The sequence below is a fragment of the Trichechus manatus genome, unplaced genomic scaffold (genome assembly GCF_000243295.1).
Source record: "Trichechus manatus latirostris isolate Lorelei unplaced genomic scaffold, TriManLat1.0 scaffold00145, whole genome shotgun sequence".
Classification (NCBI taxonomy): Eukaryota; Metazoa; Chordata; class Mammalia; order Sirenia; family Trichechidae; genus Trichechus; species Trichechus manatus.
In genome coordinates this window covers 370,275-390,302 of record NW_004444081.1, presented here as the reverse complement: position 1 = coordinate 390,302, position 20,028 = coordinate 370,275, and the positions used below count along the sequence as shown (strand labels likewise).

Below are 20,028 nucleotides of genomic sequence, written 5' to 3'. Positions count from 1 at the left end.
ACTTTTTCAACCTTTTATTTTCAACCTGTGTCTTTATATTTAAAGATATTAACCCATAGTAGTACCCATTTAAGTTCATAAATGCCCTCATGGAGATGTGTCTGCCATCACTTCCAAGCTGTTCCCATGTTTCAACACCCTCTTTCTGAAAAGGTCAGGAGCCCTAGCGGTGCATTGGTTAAGTGCTCAGCTGCTAACTGAAAGGTTGGTGGTTCGAACCCACCTAGCAGTTCTGTGGGAGAAAGACCTGGCAATCTGCTTCCATAAAGATTACAGCCAAGAAGACTCTATGGGGCAGTTTTACTCTGTCACACAGAGTCGAAAATCAACTTGACAACACCTAACATCAGCAACAATGAGAATAGAGGAGATAAGCAGTATCATTTATTACATCATTTGTGCAAAAATATTTGATACCGTTGTCCAGGCACAGGAACCCTGGCTTGAAAGCAGATTTGAGGGAAAGAGGAGGAAACAGCACCATGCACGAGCAAGATATGCTAGTGCTATAAGACCTAAACTAGTGCTACTGAACCTGGGAGGTGGGGAAGGAGGGCTTCAGTGGCGGTGACAGCTGCATCAGAGGCAGCAGAAGGTAGAAGAAGTGGCTGAAGCTAAAGGTCCCCAAATCTTCCAAGGAGATAGCAACTCCAGCTGGGGAAGCCTTCCAGCAAATATTCCAAACATGATCAAAGACAAGCAGAAACATACCTGAAGAATACGGGTTTTCTGTTGATTATTTGTCATTCTTCTTGACTTGGTCCTTTCCACTTCGTGTCTATGAACCCACCCTCGAAGTTCATGATTTAACCTATAAAACAGCTTAATTAATCAAACATATTTCATGGAAATAAGTCTCACTCCTTACTTGGAAGTGAATTTAATCATTCTGCAGGTTCCAAAGAAGATTTCAAGTGGCTGATACTCAGTATTGCTTTTGGATTTGAAAAGGCTAAGACATTTAATAGTAAGTTGTTTTTAATAAGACATGCATACTTACAGGATGTTGTTGTTGTTGTTATTAGGTGCCATTTAGTTGGTTCTGACTCATAGTGCTTTTTTGCTGACCCTCTATTTTACCAAGCGTGATGTCCTTCTCCAGGGACTAGATAGCCTCCTCAATCATGAATTCAAAATTCAAAAACAAAAAAACCATAGCTACTAACCTGCCAAATATAAATACTAGCTGCAAAGATTTTTCCACAAAAAAAGTATTTCCAGTTTTTGCTCTTGGGCTGTGTGCACACAAACATCTGAGATGCTGGACAGAACTTAAGTTATAGGACCCCTAACAAAAAACGAATGCATGAAAGCCTTTGAAAATCACGCTCTTTTGGAAAAAAGAAAAAGAATGAACTGCCAGGAAAAAAAAGAAAAAATCAATGCACTATAATTCAAATTTTCCAACATTTAAAATAAAAAAAGGCTAGTTCAAATATAACTTCCCTTTATTTTGTTACCTTTCAGAGCAGTTGGAAAGATGTAAGACTATGCTTATTAAAGAATTAAGTGATTACTACTTATCACAAGAACACTGAGGCAGTTTTAGGGGGTCAAGGGTAGGATCCATAATCATAGGAAAAAATTGGGTAAAGTTTATAAGGAAGGGTATACTAATGGGAAAGTGTCTCCAGAATCACATATCTTCAAATTATCATCTTCCCAGTTTGAGGAAAACAGTACCTTCTGCTACGAATGTTACCATCACCCAGCCTAACACTTACCTTGAATTTTTATATTAATATCGTTCTGTAGTTTTTAAATGTTAAAACATATTTAAGTATGTAACCTTAATACCATTACTTGAAATAGACTCATTACCATCTCTATCAGGTTGGTTGGGAAACTGAACAACAATTAATATACCTATGGTTATCCAGCAAGTAATTCAGAGGCTTCTCTCTGCCACTCAGTCAGTCTGAACAAATACTGTTCTAATTCCAAAGCTAAACACAGGAACCCATTCAGATATTTCTGCAATAATCCACAATACTCACCTGAGAGACTCTGTTGTGTTAATCAGGGGTTGACAAGGAGGTGGAGGAATATAGAGTAGTGGTTCTTCAGTTAGCACCATCAGGGCTTTGTCATTTGAAACAGAATGGTCGTACCTGAAATATACATGCACAAGGTCTATTCCCTTGAGTCTTAAATTCCTAAGAAAAACTCTGCTACAAGAAAATCATTACTATTACTAACTTTTCACAGAAATAAAAATATAGTAAATAGAACATACCCTGAGACAGAAGCAAATGTATTAGAAAGGAGGAAAGCATAGACTGTAGAGCACAGTCATTTTCCAGTTTTCTACAGAGATATCATGGTAATTCACATCTAGACAGCCACTGCCTACTGAGTAATTATTAGGTACCAGACCTAGGGACATAATGATAATACATGGTTCCTGCCCCTCAGTGAACTCACAGCAAGGCATACACAGTGCTGCTGGAACGGAGGACATGACACAGTAATGGGGGAGGCTGGGAGAAAGACCACCTGGTTGATTAAAAAGGGCAGCATTTACCAGTGACCAGGACTAAAGTTTTGTTTTCATTTATAATTCTGTGATACCAAAGCTGAACTGTATCCTTTAAAAAGGTATGGGGGTGAAGGAAAGCATAAAATATTTGGCAGGAGAAAAGTGAAAGAGTTGAAAAGCTGAATACAAATTTTAGAATCACGGGGAATCTAAATCACTAGTATAACACCAGCAGGATATTAACCAGTTACTCTACAGGCTTCAAAAAATGTACTTTCCTAACCACCAAGCTAATTCATATCCTAGGAAATGAGGAAGGCTGTGGTAGAGAAATCGTTGGAGGTAGAACGGGGAGAGGAACCTAGAGTTCCACTGTGGATTTGTGAAATTTGAAATGTTAAAATAGAGATATCAAGGAGACTGTTGGATACATGATTTCGGAGACTCAGAAGAGAAGTCCAGACTGGAAACATAAATTTTAGAGTCCACAGGATATACAGATATGAATTGTGTGCTAAATGATAGATCAGGTCACCCAAGCAGAAAGAAAACAGAAAAGTTCACAGTACCAAATTTTGAGATTTGAACAGAGCAGGAACCCACAAAGATTGACTGCAAAGCAGCAACCAGTTAGGCAGGATAAAAACCAAAAAGTACAGAACACAAAAAGAGAATGTTTCAAGGAGGGAGGGATCCATGCAGCCAAATGTTGAGGAAAGGTCAAGTAAAGACTGAGAGAAGTTTCCATTAAATTTGGCGACACTGAAATCACTGGCACACTTGACAACAACAATTTTTGCAAAAGGTGAAAACCAACCTCAAGGTAATAGTTAGAGATTTTTATGTATGCCACCATACACAGGGAAAAGAAGAAAGAACTGAGGGTTTATAGAACATTCTTCCCTGCAACTTGCACCAGCAACTTTCTTGATGTCCTCTCTTCTGGCTATTAGGATTGTGTGGAATAAAACAGAGATGTTGGTACACAGATAATGACAGCATTCAAAAGCAGATCAGATTAAAATTAAGTGTTGAAGGGAAAGAAAAGGAAATCTCTCTTGTACTTGGTAATGCATACTCTTCTGAATACCTCTAAGGGAGAGGCTTCTTGCCATGCTAAAAAATCAAGAACAAAGACTTGTCATATATGTGTTATTTTAAAAAATTGTGTCTGCATACTGAAACCTACAAACACTGCAGTCCATCAGAAAAGTCCAGAACTGCTTTAGAAAATATATTTCTGATTTATGGTTTTTTTTCCATGTGATAAACTCTAGTAATGACTTCTACACATCTGTGCTGACTGGCTTTGTTCTACCAGCCAAAAATATTCTTGGAAAAAAAAAAAAAATCTGAGAGAAGGAACACCAGGAAAGAGACTGGGTGGAGATGAAGGAGAAAGGAAAGGGAGAATCTAAGCCAACATGCAATCTGGAGACAATCAGACCCACACCAACCCTGAAACGGTCAGAGTTGTAGACGCTTGCAAACCACTCTATGTCAACAGAAAACATTTCAGCAAATAAATCAGTACACTAAGGCCAGTGAGAGTGGGCTAGAGTCAATGAGAATTCCTGGAATAAAGACAGGTTCTGACTGTTGCCTTATATGTAGGGTGACCATCCTTTCGCATTTACCCAAGATTTATGCCTCATGTCCTGACTTAACTATTACTAGGCACTGTCTTTCATTCTTCAAAGTGTTGGTTGATAAACTATATGGTCATCTTATTTATATATCACATAGCTCTCAGATTGAAAAAATATATGCAGTTAACTATTAAATGATAGGTAAATACAGTATTATAAACTATGGGATTAGAATCAATTCCTTTTTTATTTGAACCAGTTCTTACAATTCTAAAAAGTGAAACATGATATAAGTTGTATTAAAAAATAAATACATGAATTGTAAACTTTCACTTAAAGTACAACAATAAAATAAAAACTAAAACTAAATAAATAAATAAATACAGGTGTCATAGCTGAGTATAAATAATCCTAAAATTCAGTTCAAAGCAAATTCATATTTGGTGCTTTCAAACGTTTCACATTTTTTTCATATCTTTTATTCAGTATTTATAATGATTAAAAACAGCATCAAATTAATGGACTGACAGACACGTTTATTTAAGTCTCCCAAGTTGCTTGATAATAATCTTAGACACTTCAAGAGACTAGCATGGAGCCAAGAATCTACAATCTTTTCTGTTTCTTTCCACGACCAGTAACTCAAATATGCACCGGCGATGCTGACTTAGGGGGTGGGGCCGGCAGCTGAGAGATGGCTTGCATTTCATGTACTACTTTGAAAGCTGATAAATTAGAGCCTGAAATTCACTGAGCTAGTATAATCACAGTACTATGCTTTTCAGGAGCCACCATGTTACCTACTCTAAAGTAGACAAGTAAAGTGAAGGCTTCTATTTACTTTTGTTAGTGCAAAATAAACAATACTCTTGTAAACAGATGTTACGTGGACTGTAACGTCAAGTACCTAACAAAAAAAACTTGTTCTATTTTTTACCAGCAAGCTATGCATACCTAAGGGGCACACTTTCAACCCTCATAAGTCTAAAGACTGTTAAATTTTAAATGTGACTTTTGATGAATCGCATGTGGAGAACAGAACTCAAAATTACATAACACGCAGGGAAAGCCTGAACAATTTAGGGAAAATTCAGACACTATTAAACTCTAGCAACATTCAGGGAGACTGTTAAGGGATCACTGTGATTACTATTCCAGAAGTATGGCATAATTTTGGCATGTAAAAAAGCAGAAAATGTTATGTGTTTTCCAACATTATGGCAGCTATCACATTCTATATTACATTATAGTTACTAACATATAATGCTTTGGATTCTCCACAGCACCTAGCATAGTGCTTTGCACCCTACAGGTTCCTGAAAAAATAAATACTGGTATTTTTTCTAGAACGGCAAGATGGAGATAAGCCTACAGGACCATGATAGTAATAAGCCTACAGAACTATGATAATAATCTCATTCAATGGTGTCAGGGTTTGAATCTTGTCCCCCAAAAAATGTGCGTATCAATTTGGCTGGGCCATGATTCCCAAGATTGTGTGGTTGGCCTCCATTTTGTGTTTGTAATTTTATGTTAAAGAGGATTAGGGTGGGATTGTAACACCATCTTTACCCGGGTCACATCCAATGTAAAGGGAGTTTCCCTGGGGTGTGGCCTGCACCACCTTTTATCTCTCAAGAGATAAAAGGAAAGGGAAGCAGGCAGAGAGTTGGGGACCTCATACCATCAAGAAAGCAGTGCCGGGAGCAGAGCACATCCTTTAAACTGGGGTCCCTGCGCAGAGAAGCTCCTAGTCCAGGGGAACAGTGAAGAGAAGAAGGCCGACAGAGAGAAAAAGCCTTCCCCTGGAGCTGATGCCATGAATTTGGACTTTTAGCCTACTTTGACTGTGAGGAAATAAACTTCTCTTTGTTAAAACCATCCACTTGGGATATTTCTGTTATAGCAGCACTAGATAACTAAAAGAAACAGTATAGGTGTTAACAGGATAAAAATCATAAGAATGATTCCCCTATGACCCCTGGCCTATAAAACCTTAAGAGAATTAATAATATACAAATCATTAATGATTTTCAAGCCTGTACAGTGTCATGGTTGCCACACTATGACCTTGCCTTGCCTTGTTAGTCAAGGACCTGGCTCCACTCAGATCTAATAAAAATTCCAAATAACACAGGGAAAATATTTGCCAAAACGTATACAGCTTTGAAAATGTCCACTACAATCTTCTTTTAGTTACCATAATATAGAAATTGTATTTTTGTACAATTATAAGTCTTATGTTTTTGTCAAGCAATATGGAATTAACCAAGTCAGTACTAAACTGTTAACAGGGGAGGAAGATTCAGCAAAGTTCATAATAAATAAGTATAAATCATTTTACCTAATGATTGCAAATAGGGTTTAACCATATCAATCCACCATATCATATCCACCCACAGATGGATACAATAGCAAATATTAGATACATTATATATACAAACATAGGAAAGAGAAAATAACTATACTGAAGTGTTTTATATGCAATGCAACATTTATATATTCTATGTGTTTCAATATGTATATAAATGCATTCAATCTGAGATTTTAAGGTCATATCTCTACAAGAATTCTAAAACTGGGAAAGGTTTCAAAGTAAATTTATTCGTAGAACTGATCTTAACAGTAAAATTTATTAACTGGCCTCAGTAACTTGTCTGTTCCACTAGTCAAAATTTTGTGTGAAAGATTTAGATGTGAAATTATATAATTCTCTATTCAATTAGACAGATATATGACATCTAACCTGTAGCTATTTTTCTGGATGATATCATCTGATGCGTCTTGCCCCTCTTTAGCAGAAAATCCTAGAAGATGCCTCCTTTGATTTGCAGGGTTCACACCAGGATTCACTCTCCTGGAATCTTGCTCCAATATGCTGAAAATAAAAAATATGGGCACTAATTAAAATAAAAATAAGTTGCACACACGCATGCTATATGTAGCACTGAAGCATGTCAGAATTTCTTTACAGGTCCATGTAACACAACAAGAATGCTAGGCAGAGAAACAAGTCAAAACAGTGTATTTATGTAGTCAAATTCCTAGCCTAGTACTCTGTACATATCAAAAATAACTCTGAAAATAATTCTTATAGGTATAAATGCACCTTGTTTATAAACTTTTCTAAAAGGCAGTCTTTCTATATGCTTTAAAAACTCTATAATCATGTTATGTATATATATAATATAGGAAATAAATACAACATATACTTAAATTTTAAACTCAGAATAACTGAAATAAAAAGTCCTCCTGAATGTTGCAAAATGAAGTTTTCAACAAGGGAATACTTCAAATGAAATGGGAATTACTCTTTTCAGCAGTCAAATTTGTTAGCCTTTCATAATTCCAGAAGGCAGGCTATCAAATAAAGTTAACAAAAATTTATTTAAAAAATACTTCTACTTTTTATTTACATGTAAAAATTTTCTATTTACTTCTTTTCTCCCCACCCTCCCTAATACTTTCATCCATCAAATTATGTCCTCTTACTGTGGGACTTAAAGTGATACTTGTGAGGAGTATGCCTCTTAGCTCAAGTAGATACAAGAGACTAAACGGGCAGTTTCTGTCCAGAGGTGAGATAGGAAGGCAGAGAGGGTTGGGAGCTGGTTGAATGGACATGGGGAATCAGGGGTGGAAAGGAGGAGTGTGCTGTCACAGCATGGGGAGAGCAATCAGGGTCACATAACAATGTATGTATAAATTTTTGTATGGGAAAAAATTAAAAAAATTAAAAAAATATCATGTCCTCTTGATGGGTGTAAGTATTTGGGGCAAACAATTTTATATACACATTCACATATATACATATATATATATATATACACATACTTACATACACAGAGAGAGAGAGAGCGAGCGAGCATAAGCAAATGTCTGAGCCCACTGTTCCAGCTACCATGTCAATCTATGTCATGGTGGGTTTCTCTCGTGTTCACTGACCCTCCACTTCACTAAACAATGGGCTCAAAACTACAAACCAATGTGAGGATGGTGCAGGACTGGGCAATGCTTTCTTCTGTCCTACATAAGGCTGCCATGAGTTGGAGCCTACTTGACAGCAACTGACAACAACAAATTAAGCAAATACTGCAACAGTTATTTAACACTTTTAACTCATTAATCATGTGCCTGGAAACTTGGCTCATTAAAAAGATTTTCTGTGTGTGCGCTTTATTTTATAATGTCACGCACGTAACTTAAACACTAGTCATAACCTTGAAATTCAACACAAAGGGAGTCTCCCCAGGGAAGCACTAAAGAAGGGATGCCAGATTCTAATTAGAGAGATGAAGTGGAGGAAGAAAGGAAGGGTTATGAAAAAGAGCAGTTAAGGGCCTTCTGGTTCTAAAAGAAAGTGAGTTCTGTTGTGCATAGCTTGTCTCCAAATTTGGGGGAAGCAGAGTTAGGAGAAAACAGGAAGCAGTGATAGCTCTCTAGAATATTTTTCTTAACACTTATTTTACTTCCCATTCTCCTCAATTCTCGATTCTCAAAATCACTGCTACCCAGTGGTTCTCACATGGTATGCCATGGCGCTCTGGCATACTGCAAACTTTACAGGTGTACCACCAAATTATGACCATTGTGTAAATTTAATTTTGCTGTAACTAAGGCTACATTGTATTACAACTATATTTTTCAGACAGAACGTTTACCTGAGCAGTCATACAAAGTATAAAACTTGCTGCAAATGAGGTCAGAGGCCTAGTGGAATGTCAAACTGAAACTTAGGAAAACTTAGCCTCCTGAGTATTTAAGAAAACAGAAGAGAAGTCGTAAACAATAATAACTGAAGGAAAGTCAAATGAAGTGTGTGATGATAACTTTGGGAATTTTTTTTTTTTTTCTTTTTGAAACTTACTTAAAAAAAAAAAAAAAAGAAGTTTACCTTTTAATTCTTTCAAGTGTGGTGCCAAAATTCTACCTATAAAAGTATGTTAGGAACAAAACAATGTGAAGAACTTCCCCCTCAGTTGACTGAATCTCATCGAATTCAACCCCTCCACTTTATTAGTGAAATCTCCATATAACAACACTCCTGCTTGATGGCAGAACTCCCTCTACCCCTTCAAGGACCAGAAGAAGCTCTACCACCCTGTTAAAGAACTTCCTCTTGAATTAAAGAGAAATTTGCTTCCTTATTAACTTTCACCTTTTGGTCCTAGTTTTGGAGTCTGGCTACTCAGAACAAGTCTAAGCAAGCCTTCTTCCAAAGTCCAAATACATCTAACATCCCTCCACCCCAGGCTTTCTTTTTCAAGGCTCTAGTTTCTTGGTTCTTTCACACATTCCTCTTTACAGCACAGTCTTAGGTCTTTGCACCATAGTCGGTCACTCTCCTCCTGTCAATATGTTTCTCAGAGGTGGTGCTCAGAACTGGCCACAGTATTTCTCAGGCAGTGTAACCATTGCAGAGTGGAGCAGGATAATTCCTTTCCTTGCTCTAGATGCAACCTAATACCATGTAGGCTTTTTTGGCAGTTATATCACACTCTATTTAAAAGTATTTTTCTCACAAACTGATTTTGAACCATTACCTTCCCTTCCTCCCCCACCACCTCTAATTCTGAATTTATGTAACTGAGCTTTTGAATCCAGCTGAATAATTTACATCAATTTCTTTTAAAATATCATTTTGCCTACTAATCAGAAAAGAACTTTTAAGATCCTAATTAGCAAAAGAAACTCAAGCAAGGACTAACATGTCATCAACATCCTCAACTGAGTTGTTATGAAAATATTAAAATAACAGGGCAAAGAAACTGAGCCATGGAGCATGTCCTGGGGAGTTCCTTCCAAGTTTATAAAAATGTAGGTTTAACCACTTATGAATCAATTATAATATCACTTAGTCCAAAATTTCCCATCTTGACCATAAAGATAATCACAAGACTGTTAAATGCTCTTCTAAAATGTAAGCATGGTATATTATAACCGCAGCTACCATTTTTCAAGCACCTACTGTGTACTAAGGAATGAAGGCTCGAAAGGAATTGAGGCTCAAAGAGTTTAAACAAAGTCATGCTCTTAGTAACTAAGGAAACCAGGATTTGAATCCAGAATTGTAACTCTACTATTGCATTATATTGACAATATTTCTAAGAATGACTGACTCGTTTATTCAACAAACGTGTTCTAAATTCCTGTTATGTTCCAGGAACCATATTTGATGCTAAAGATTCAAAGATAAAGGTCAATTTACAGTGTATGTGTGAGAGAGGAGAATGGATATAGATAAAAGATACTAGAGTGATTAGCAACATAATAGGGGTTAATGCAGAATGCTGTGGAAGCGTATAGCTGAGGTACTTTATCTTTACTGAGGGGATCATGAGGTTATCTTAACTATTTTATTCTTAGAACTGATCTTTTTAAAAAAAAAATTTTTATTGTTGTAGTTTAAATGAAGTTTACATTTCAAGTTAGTCTCCCATACAAAAATTTATACTTTGTTATATGACCCTAACTGCTCTCCCCACACTGCGACGGCACACTCTTCCTTTCCACCCAATTCCCTATGTCCACCCAACCAGCTCCTAACCCTCTCTGCCTTCCCATCTCACCTCCAGACAGAAGCTGCTACTTGAGCTAAGAGGCACACTCCTCACGAGTATCACTTTATGTCCCTCCAGTCCAATCCCTGTCTGAAGAGTTGGCCTAGGAAATTTAGTTCTGGGCTGACAGAGAATCCAGGGGACAGGCCTTCCGGGGTCTTAGAACTGATCTTGACAACAAAATTAATTAACTGGCTTCAGTAACCTGTCTGCAGTAAATAAACTGGTGAAAAAGGAAGCTGTGAGTGAGGGAAGGCATTCCATGCAGATAGGATAGTATATGAAAAAGCACATAGGCATAAGAGAGCATGTTTTGTTTAGGGAAGTGCAAGTGAGAGGTAAAGTTAGAGAGGGTCTGTGGGCGGACATGTGCATAAGTCAGCACGCAGCGGGAAGGGGATCAACTCCGAGATACAGGGAAAAGAGAGGAGACTGTAACACTTAAGCAAGGCTAGATGGTGGATGGCCTTGTATGCCACACTATCAATAAGTCTAATAATTTATTCAATAAAGGAAACCAAACTGGTATGTTCGTTCTTGTTTTAATTTTGGCTCCCAGTTATCATATCCCTTCCTACACCAGAGTCTTCCCTGTGATTGTTAAAACTCCCTGCCCTAATGGGGGATCTAACTTCTTTTAAAAATTGGTACTATATTTATCTCTTATTCATTTAGTCTACTTGGTGATTACCACTGCCAGAAAAACAGCAGAAAACTAGAACAGTTCCTCCGTTTTCCTATTTCCTGGCTAGGGGTCTTAAGTCCTCAGCAGGCCTCCTTAACACCATGCACCGTCATTTGCCAAGTCAAAGTGGCTGCTATGGCTTCTAGGAGTAGCTTCTACACTTTTCTATCCTTGAATTCCACTGTCAACTAGCAATTAACACATTTTGTTAGCTCCTCTATATCAGAATGCACCTTCTTCTTGCACAGTTGTTTTCAAACTGTCATGCCTGGACCAGCACCACCCCAGACCTACTTAACCACAAACTCTGTGGGTGGAGTCTGACAATCTGTGTTTGACAAGCCATCCAGGAGACTGTGATACACACCAACATCGGAAAAACACTGTTCTAAAAACAAATTCTGCTTTGCACAACATCTTTCCTACCTTCAATTCTCTAAAACTTACATGTTTTTCACCATGGATCTGAAAGAAGTAGAGAGTCTGGGAAGAGGGATGGGGAGTTGGAGAGGAAGGACACAGAAAGGCATTTGTATGGTTTATGAGTGACATAAATTAAAACAGTTCTTTTTGAGTCAGAATTATTAATACTTTAAGGTTTTTTAAAAGTCTTTCTATTGATCATTATTATTTCAAAGATTTTACTACCACTATGAAAACCGGCATTTCAATTCCTAATTTATACCTGTGACAAGCAAATTCAACTACTGAGTTTAGTCTACTCCGTCTGTATCTGGCTGTGCTATAATCACTTAGCAGCTACACTTGCTTTAAAATCAGTTTTGATGTTGACTGGTTTGGCTCATTTGCAGTCACAGCTTTTCCCACTGTCCAGGTTGGTAATGATTATCATAGTGCAATGACAGCAAACTTTTAACTACAACTACTTTAGTAACTTTTACCGTTTTATAGTCAAAGGGCTCAGATCTCACTCAAAAGACTTGACAGAAACGATCTTCACAAGATTTCCATTACACAGAGTCAACGAACGGTAAGGGAGTCAGGTATGAAGCAAAATTACCCACTGGCCTATAATACATTTTGAAAAGGTAATCTATAAAGTAGTCTTGTAAATAGTCTTTTAAAGGTTTGTTTGTCTTTGGTTGTTGTTGTTTGGCCTCCATCCCCTGTTTCATTAGCTGCCGTCAAGTCAGCCCCCAACTCATGGTGACCCCATGCACAACAAGACTGGACTATTGTGATGCATAGGGTTTTCACTGGCTGATTTTTGGAAATAGAATTACCAGGCCTTTCCTCCTAGTCTGTCTTAGTCTGAATGTCATGGATTGAATTGTGTCCCTCGGAAATATCTGTCAACTTGGCTAGGTCATGATTCTCAATATTGTACGACTGTCTATCATTTTGTCATCTGATGTGATTTCTCCATGTGTTATAAATCCTATCACTATGATGTAATGAGATGGATTGGTGGTAGTTATACTGATGAGATCTACAAGATTAGATAGGGGCTTAAGCCAATCTCTTTTGAGGTATAAAAGGGAGAAGTGAGCAGAGAGACAGGGAGACCTCAAACCACCAAGAAAGAAGCACCAGGAGCAGAGCGTGTCCTTTGGACCCAGGGTTCCTGCACGGAGAAGCTCCTAGCCCAGGGGAAGACTGATGAGAAGGACCTTCCTCCAGAGCCGACAGAGAGAGAGAGAGCCTTCCCCTGGAGCTGACACCCTGAATTTGGACTTTCAGCTACTAGACTGTGAGAAAATAAATTTCTCTCTGTTAAAGCCATGCACTTGTGTTATTTCTGTCATAGCAGCACTAGATAACTAAGACAGTCTGGAATCTCCAATGAAACCTCTTCAGCATTATAGCAACACATAAGCCTCCAATGACAGACAAGTTGTAGCTGTGGTTTAGGTGCTCTGGTAGGGAAGTGAACCCAGGCTTCCCACAGGAAGGCAAGAATCCTACCACAGAGCCACCACTGCCATCTCCATCCCTATAAATTGCTAATTAAAAAAGAAAAAAAGGTTTTAAATGAAATTTCTCTTAAGCTAAATTACAGACAAGCTGACTGTCCCAATTCAGCTCAAAAAAAAAAAAAAAAAAAAAACAAAAAACAAACTATAAATGATTAAAACTTATGAAATGACCTGCAGAAACCAATTTTAACAATCTGAATAACTGCAGATTTATATTTCCCTTGTTTTTATTAATATTTCAAAGACATGAAAGTACTTTATTTCACTGCCAGAATTCAAGATTGTCTGAGTATAACTGTGACACCACAAATATTAAGAGAAGAATTTGACAGTCCTTGCACTGGCCAAATGTACAAAAGGGTATGAGAAAATTACTGTTGATATGAACTTTTAGATTCTTGGCATGAGTGTCTTTGCATCATTCCATGTCCCTTTTTGTTAATTCTGAAAAATTAAATTTCCAAGAGTGCAAAGAAATGACTCAGAGTTACAGTAAGGGTTATTATTACAGTGATCACTTGTAGTTCATAAAATTGATATAGATGCCCTGGTGGCACAGCAGTTAAGCTCTCAGCTGCTAACTGAAAGGCTGGCGGTTTGAACCCACCCAGCAGTACCATGGGAGAAAGACCTGGCAATCTGCTTCCATAAAGATTACAGCCTAGGAAACTCTATTGAGCTGTTCTAGTCTGTCACATGGGGTTGCTTCGAGTTGAAATCAACTCCACAGCACCTAACAACAACAACAAAACAGCAACAATATTGATAAGCCAATCTAACAAAATACTTACAACAATTAGCTTAAATTCAGTATTTTTAAATAAACTAATAAAAATTAAGAAAACAGAAGTCTCTCTTTCTCATCAGAAACACGCTACTCCAAGAGAGACATAATAGTTTTAAGCCACAAAATAATCATTATACCAATAAACCTTGCTTATATTATGGGCCACTGGGCCTGAAAAGCATGGATTAATAAAATACAAATGATTTCACTTTCCCCCAAAATCTGGAAAAAGTATCATAAGAACAGTTACTTTCTCATTTATGAAATTCTAAAAGCTAACAACTGTTTTCAGTTATTTATGATGCCACTTAATCCTTAAAATACGACTTCAGATATCCAATTTTCATACCAAGTAGCTGAACAAAAAACGGCACATCTCCAAGTCTATTCTATGCATTAGAAACCTGCTTTCTTATGAAACAAGTATATCAATTTTAAATCCAAGCCATCTCAGCAGGTAAGAATCATACTGTTTCTCATTCCCATAGGAATTCCATGTGCTGTTGTTGCTCTATTGCTCTGAGAACTACACTTAAAAAACTGAAATTATTTTAAGCTGAAAGGGGCATGGAGATGGTCAGGTCTTAATGTGAGAAAGAGCACAAAAGTCAGGAGATCTGGGTACAAGGAGTAACGCTGAGATGCCTGCTTCCCTAGCCCTGTGAAAGTTGGTGAATCTCTCTGAACCTCCAAGTCACATGTAAAATAAGAAAAATAACAAATAGTTTACAAGTTTTTTCTAAGATTCAGACGAAATGACAGATGTGAAGACGGTTTATAAATAAACAGTGCTATGTGTCCCACAGATGACACCAAACAGTTAGTGGCACAGCCTCTTTTCCTGCCTGCCAGGATCTGGCTTGTCTCAACATACCAACCAGAGTAATCCTTTTAAAATCTAAGTCAGATGATTATGTCACTCCTCTGCTCAAAACCGTCAGATGGCTCCTATCTATATCATAGTAAAAACCCAAATCCTTAAAATAACCAAGGGTTTACATCACTTGACCCCTCCTTTCATCTTATTTCTCTAACCAGTGGCATCACAAAGGGAGGTGAGGACCGCACCACCTGACACTTTCAGAGGATGGGGCACTAAAATGACCCTAGGCTCTGAAACGGCAGCACGTGAGCTGGCGCTGTTGTGGGAGGGGCCGACAAGGCCGTGGCGTCACGAGGGTTGGTGTCGCCTGTCACCCAGTGTGATAACTCGTCATCTCGCCCCCTCACGATCACCCGCCAGCCCAGGTGCGGGCAAGCCAGGCCGCAGCGCCCGCCATTGGGCGGAGAGAAAAGTCTACACCTTCACCAACGGAAACTGGCCAATGGAAGAGGGGAGGAGCTGCGAGGACCTGCTGGGACACGGCCGGGGAGGGCGGGGCAGCCCTGCGGGGTAGGCCTGCGTGGGGGCAGGGCCAGCCAGGCCTCTCAGCCCATAGGATTGTGTTCACCGGCCTGCACTGACCACGGGGGTGGGGGTGGGGGTGACACCATAAGTTATTACACCGGGTGACACCAATCCTAGGGACGCCACTGTCCCTAACATTAGCTCCTACTACTCTCCCCCACATTCACTTTAGCTCCAGCCACACTGACATCCTTTTCACACAAGGCACACTTCCATTCTCGGGCCTTGGCACTGGCTGTTCCCTCTGCCAGGAATGCTCTTCCTTCAGAAATCTATATGGCTACCCAGCCTCCCTTCCTTTAAGCCTTGGCTCAAATACCTGCTTTACAATGATCATCCTATTTAAAAGGCAGCCCCAATAACCACACTTACACTTCTAAAACTATTTAACTTACTATATTCCTATATTCAAAGCATTTACAATTGTATCATTCTACTTACTTATTTTTATTATCTGGCTCTCCTCACCAGAATGTAAGCTAGGGGTACAGAGCTTTGCTGTGTTCTAGGACAGTGCCTAGCCCACATGGGGCATTCCACTTTTTAAATTTTTAAAAAATAACACATAAATGAATTTTGTACACAATGCTGTCCCTTGTTAAGAGAAAAATTAAGATCTTCATTTTAGGAAAACTAACCCACAACTCAAGAATGGCAAGTGGCAAATTTATTATTACACCGTCTCCAAATCCCAGAACAGGAAATGACATTAATTTTCACTGCAACTGAGGCTAAAGGAGGAAAAAATGGGGAGTTCTCAAGGAAGTTCTCCAAATCTTAAAGTTTTTTACTTACTGTATATTGAATGGTTAACAATTTGATGATTTTTACAGGCTAGTAATAACTGGATAATTTACTAGAAACAGAAATGTGGGGGAGTGAAGAAATTTATCTTCCAGTCAAGATAAAGGAAACTACTAAACAGCAGTTTTCAGAGCCAAGGATTACCAGATCCTGGGAAGAAATATGGACTTTACGATGGCAGTTTGCCAAGTGAGCCACTACGTATAAGGAAACAATCTGAGAGTTCTTCATTCATTCAATAAACAATTATTAAACAAGCATCATTCTAAGAGGTAATGCTCATTCTTGAATAGCAGTGGAACACTGTCTTATATAGTGCCATAAGATGAGCCTCTCAGGTTGGAAGGCACTCAAAATATGACTGTGGAAGAGCTGCCTCCTCAAAGTAGAGTCAACAACCTTAATGTCATGGATGGGGTCAAGCTTTTGGGATCTTCATCTGCTGATGTGGCCTGACTCAAAATGAGAAGAAATAGCTGCAAACATCCATTAATAATTGGAACGTGGAATGTATAAAGTATGAATCTAGGAAAATTGGAAGTTGTCAAAAATGAAATAGAATGCATAAAGATCAATATCCTAGGCATTAGTGAGCTGAAATTGACTGGTATTGGCCATTTTGAATTTGACAATCATGTGATGTACTATGCCAGGAACAATAAATTGAAGAGGAACAGCATTGCATGCATCGTCAAAAAGAACATTTCAAGATCTATCCTGAAGTACAACGTTATCAGTGATAGGATAACATCCATACGCCTACAAGGGCGACCAATTAATACGACTATTATTCAAATTCACGCACCAACCACTAAGGCCAAAGATGAAGAAACTGAAGATTTTTATCAACTTCTGCAGTCCAAAATTGATCAAACACGCAATCAAGATGCATTGACAATTACTGGCAATTGGAAAGAGAAAGCTGGAAACAAAGAAGAAGGAAATGTGTATGGCCTTGGTGATAGAAAGGATGCCAGAGATCACATGATAGATATTATTCATTGCAAATATCTTCTTTTCAACAACATAAACAGCAACTATACACATAGACCTCACCAGACAGAATAAATAGGAATCAAATCGACTACATCTGGGGAATGAGATGATGAAGTTCAATATCATCAGTCAGGACAAGGCTAGGGGCCAACTGCGGAACAGACAATCAACTGCTTATATGCAAGTTCAAGTTGAAGCTGAAGAAAATTAAAACAAGTCCACGAGAGCCAAAGTAGGATTTTGAGTATATCCCACCTGAATGTAGAAGCCAACTCTAGAATAGATTTGATGCACTGAACACTCATAACTGAAGACCAGACCAGTTGTGGGATGACATCAAGGACATCATATATGAAGAAAGCAAGAGGTCATTAAAAAGACGGGAAAGAAAGAAAACCACAAAATACATATCAGAAGAGACTTTGAAACTTGCTCTTGAATGTAGAGTAGCTAAAGCAAAAGAAAGAACTGATGACGTAAAAGCTGAACAGAAACCTACGGGGCCTGAATCTGACCCACATGGAGCCTCACCTATGGGGCCTGCCCCCCAATGATGTGGAGCATCACCTGTGGGGCCGGCCCCCAAATGATGCAGAGCATCACCTGTGGGGTCCACACCCAATTGACATGGAGCATCACCACTGGTCTCCACCCCCAAACTTTCTGGAAGATTACATGTGGGGCCTGCCCCCAGTAGATACATGGCATCACCTGTGGGGTCTGCCCCCGATGTACAGGGACCATGAGCTGTGGGGTCCACCATGGATCCACAAGGATCCACTCTGTGGTCTACCCCCACTTAACAGGGAACATCACCTGTGGGGACCACCCCCCAATAAACACGGAACATCAGGTGCAGTGCCCACCCCTCATCCACAGGGAAGATCTCCTGTGGACCCCGCTTCCAATCAACACGGGCCATTACCTCTGGAGCCTGCCCTGGATACACACAGATCATCAAGTCTGGGGCCCACACCCAAACCACATGGGGCATCACCTTCTGGGTCTGCCCCCGATCCACACTAAGTATCGACTGTGGGACGAACCTCAATTAACAAGGAACGTCACCTGTGGCGTCTGCGCCCGAATCACAGCAAGCCTCACTTCTGGGGCCTACCCCCGAATGACGCAGAGCATCACCTGTGGGGCCCGCCCCCAATATACAGGGACCATGAGCTGTGGGGTCCACCATGGATCCACAAGGATCCAGTCTGTGGTCTACCCCCACTTAACAGGGAACATCACCTGCGGAGACCGCCCCCCAATAAACACGGAACATCAGGTGCAGTGCCCACCCCTCATCCACAGGGAAGATCACCTGTGGACCCCGCCTCCAATCAACACGGGCCATTACCTCTGGGGCCGGCCCTGGATCCACGCAGATCAACTCTGGGGCGCACACCCAATCCACATGGGGCATCATCTTCTGGGTCCACCCCCGATCCACACCAAGTATCAACTGTGGGACCAACCCCAATTAACAATGAACGTCACCTGTGGCGCCCGCACCCGAATCACGAATCACGGCGAGCCTCACTTCTGGGGCCTGCCCCCGAATGACGTGGAGCATCACCTGTGGGGCCCGCCCCCGATGTACAGGGAGCATGAGCTGTGAGATCCACCATGGATCCAGAAGGATCAACTTTGTGGTCCTCTCCCACTTAACAGGGAACATCATCTGCGGGGACAACCCCCCAATAAACACGGAACATCACGTGCAGTGCCCACCCCTCATCCACAGGGAAGATCACTTGTTGATCTGGCCTCCAAACAACACGGGCCATTATCTCTGGGGCCTGCCCTGGATACACACAGATCATCAACTCTGGGGCCCACACCCAATCCGCATGGGGCATCACCTTCTGGGTCCACCCCCAATCCACACCAAGTATCAACTGTGGGATCAACCCCAATTAACAAGGAACGTCACCTGCGGGGCCTGCACCCGATTCACGGTGAGCATCACTTCTGGGGCTGGCCCCCAGTTGACACGGGGCATCACTTCTGGGGCCTGCCCCCGTTCTACAGAAAACATCACCTGTGGGACCCACCCTGGATCCATGAGGATCATCAACTCTGGGGCCTGTCCCCAGTTCACAGGCAGCACTACTGGCAGGGCCCTCACCCGGTCCACACAGAGCATAACCTTCAGGGCCCACCTCAGATCCATAAGGAGCATCATATACGGAGACCACCCTGCAATACACACAGAACCTCATCTGAGGAGCCCACCCCCAATCCACAGGAAGCATCACCTGTGGGACCAGCCCCCAATTGACATGGGGCATCACCTGTGGGTTCCATCCTGGATCCACACAGATCATCAACTCTGCAGCTCACCCCTGATTCACAGGGAGCATCACCTGAGGTACTGGCCACCAATCCACGTGGAGCATTACATGGGGGAGCCTGCCCCAATCAACATGCAGCATCATGTGGAGGGCACGCCCCCAATCATCACAGAGCATCACTTGCAGGGCCGGCCACAATCCATAGGGAACATCAACCATGGATCCATCCCCAGGCCTGCAGGGCAAGCTCCCAGTCTACACGGAACACCACATCCAGAACTTGCTCTGGAGCAGAGCGAGCCTCAGCACCTACTAGCATCCATTCTTGAGCTAAAGCTGGCGCCAGGCCTTCATGCTCTCTACCTGAGAAGGCATCTCTTTCATGTTTTGGCACTTCTTTCCTTGATCTACATTCACTTTTTTCTTCAACTGATTTTAAAATCTAGGTTTGATCTGAAATAAAGTTTCACATTTTGAAAAAAAAAAAAAAAA

At 40.4% G+C, this 20,028-nt stretch overlaps 1 protein-coding gene across 2 annotated transcripts in view; it reads right to left on the bottom strand.

Moving 5' to 3' along the window:
• The window catches only part of ATF6 (activating transcription factor 6), a 284,401-nt gene that overhangs the window by 166,207 nt on the left and 98,166 nt on the right, over positions 1-20,028 (bottom strand). For both annotated transcript variants that reach the window (XM_004385747.3, XM_023740017.1), the window contains exons 10-12: positions 6,815-6,946; positions 1,998-2,111; positions 712-811 (exon numbers count right to left, since the gene is read on the bottom strand). In XM_004385747.3, the coding sequence (XP_004385804.1) occupies positions 712-811; positions 1,998-2,111; positions 6,815-6,946 (346 nt within the window). The remainder of the gene's footprint in view (positions 1-711; positions 812-1,997; positions 2,112-6,814; positions 6,947-20,028) is intronic.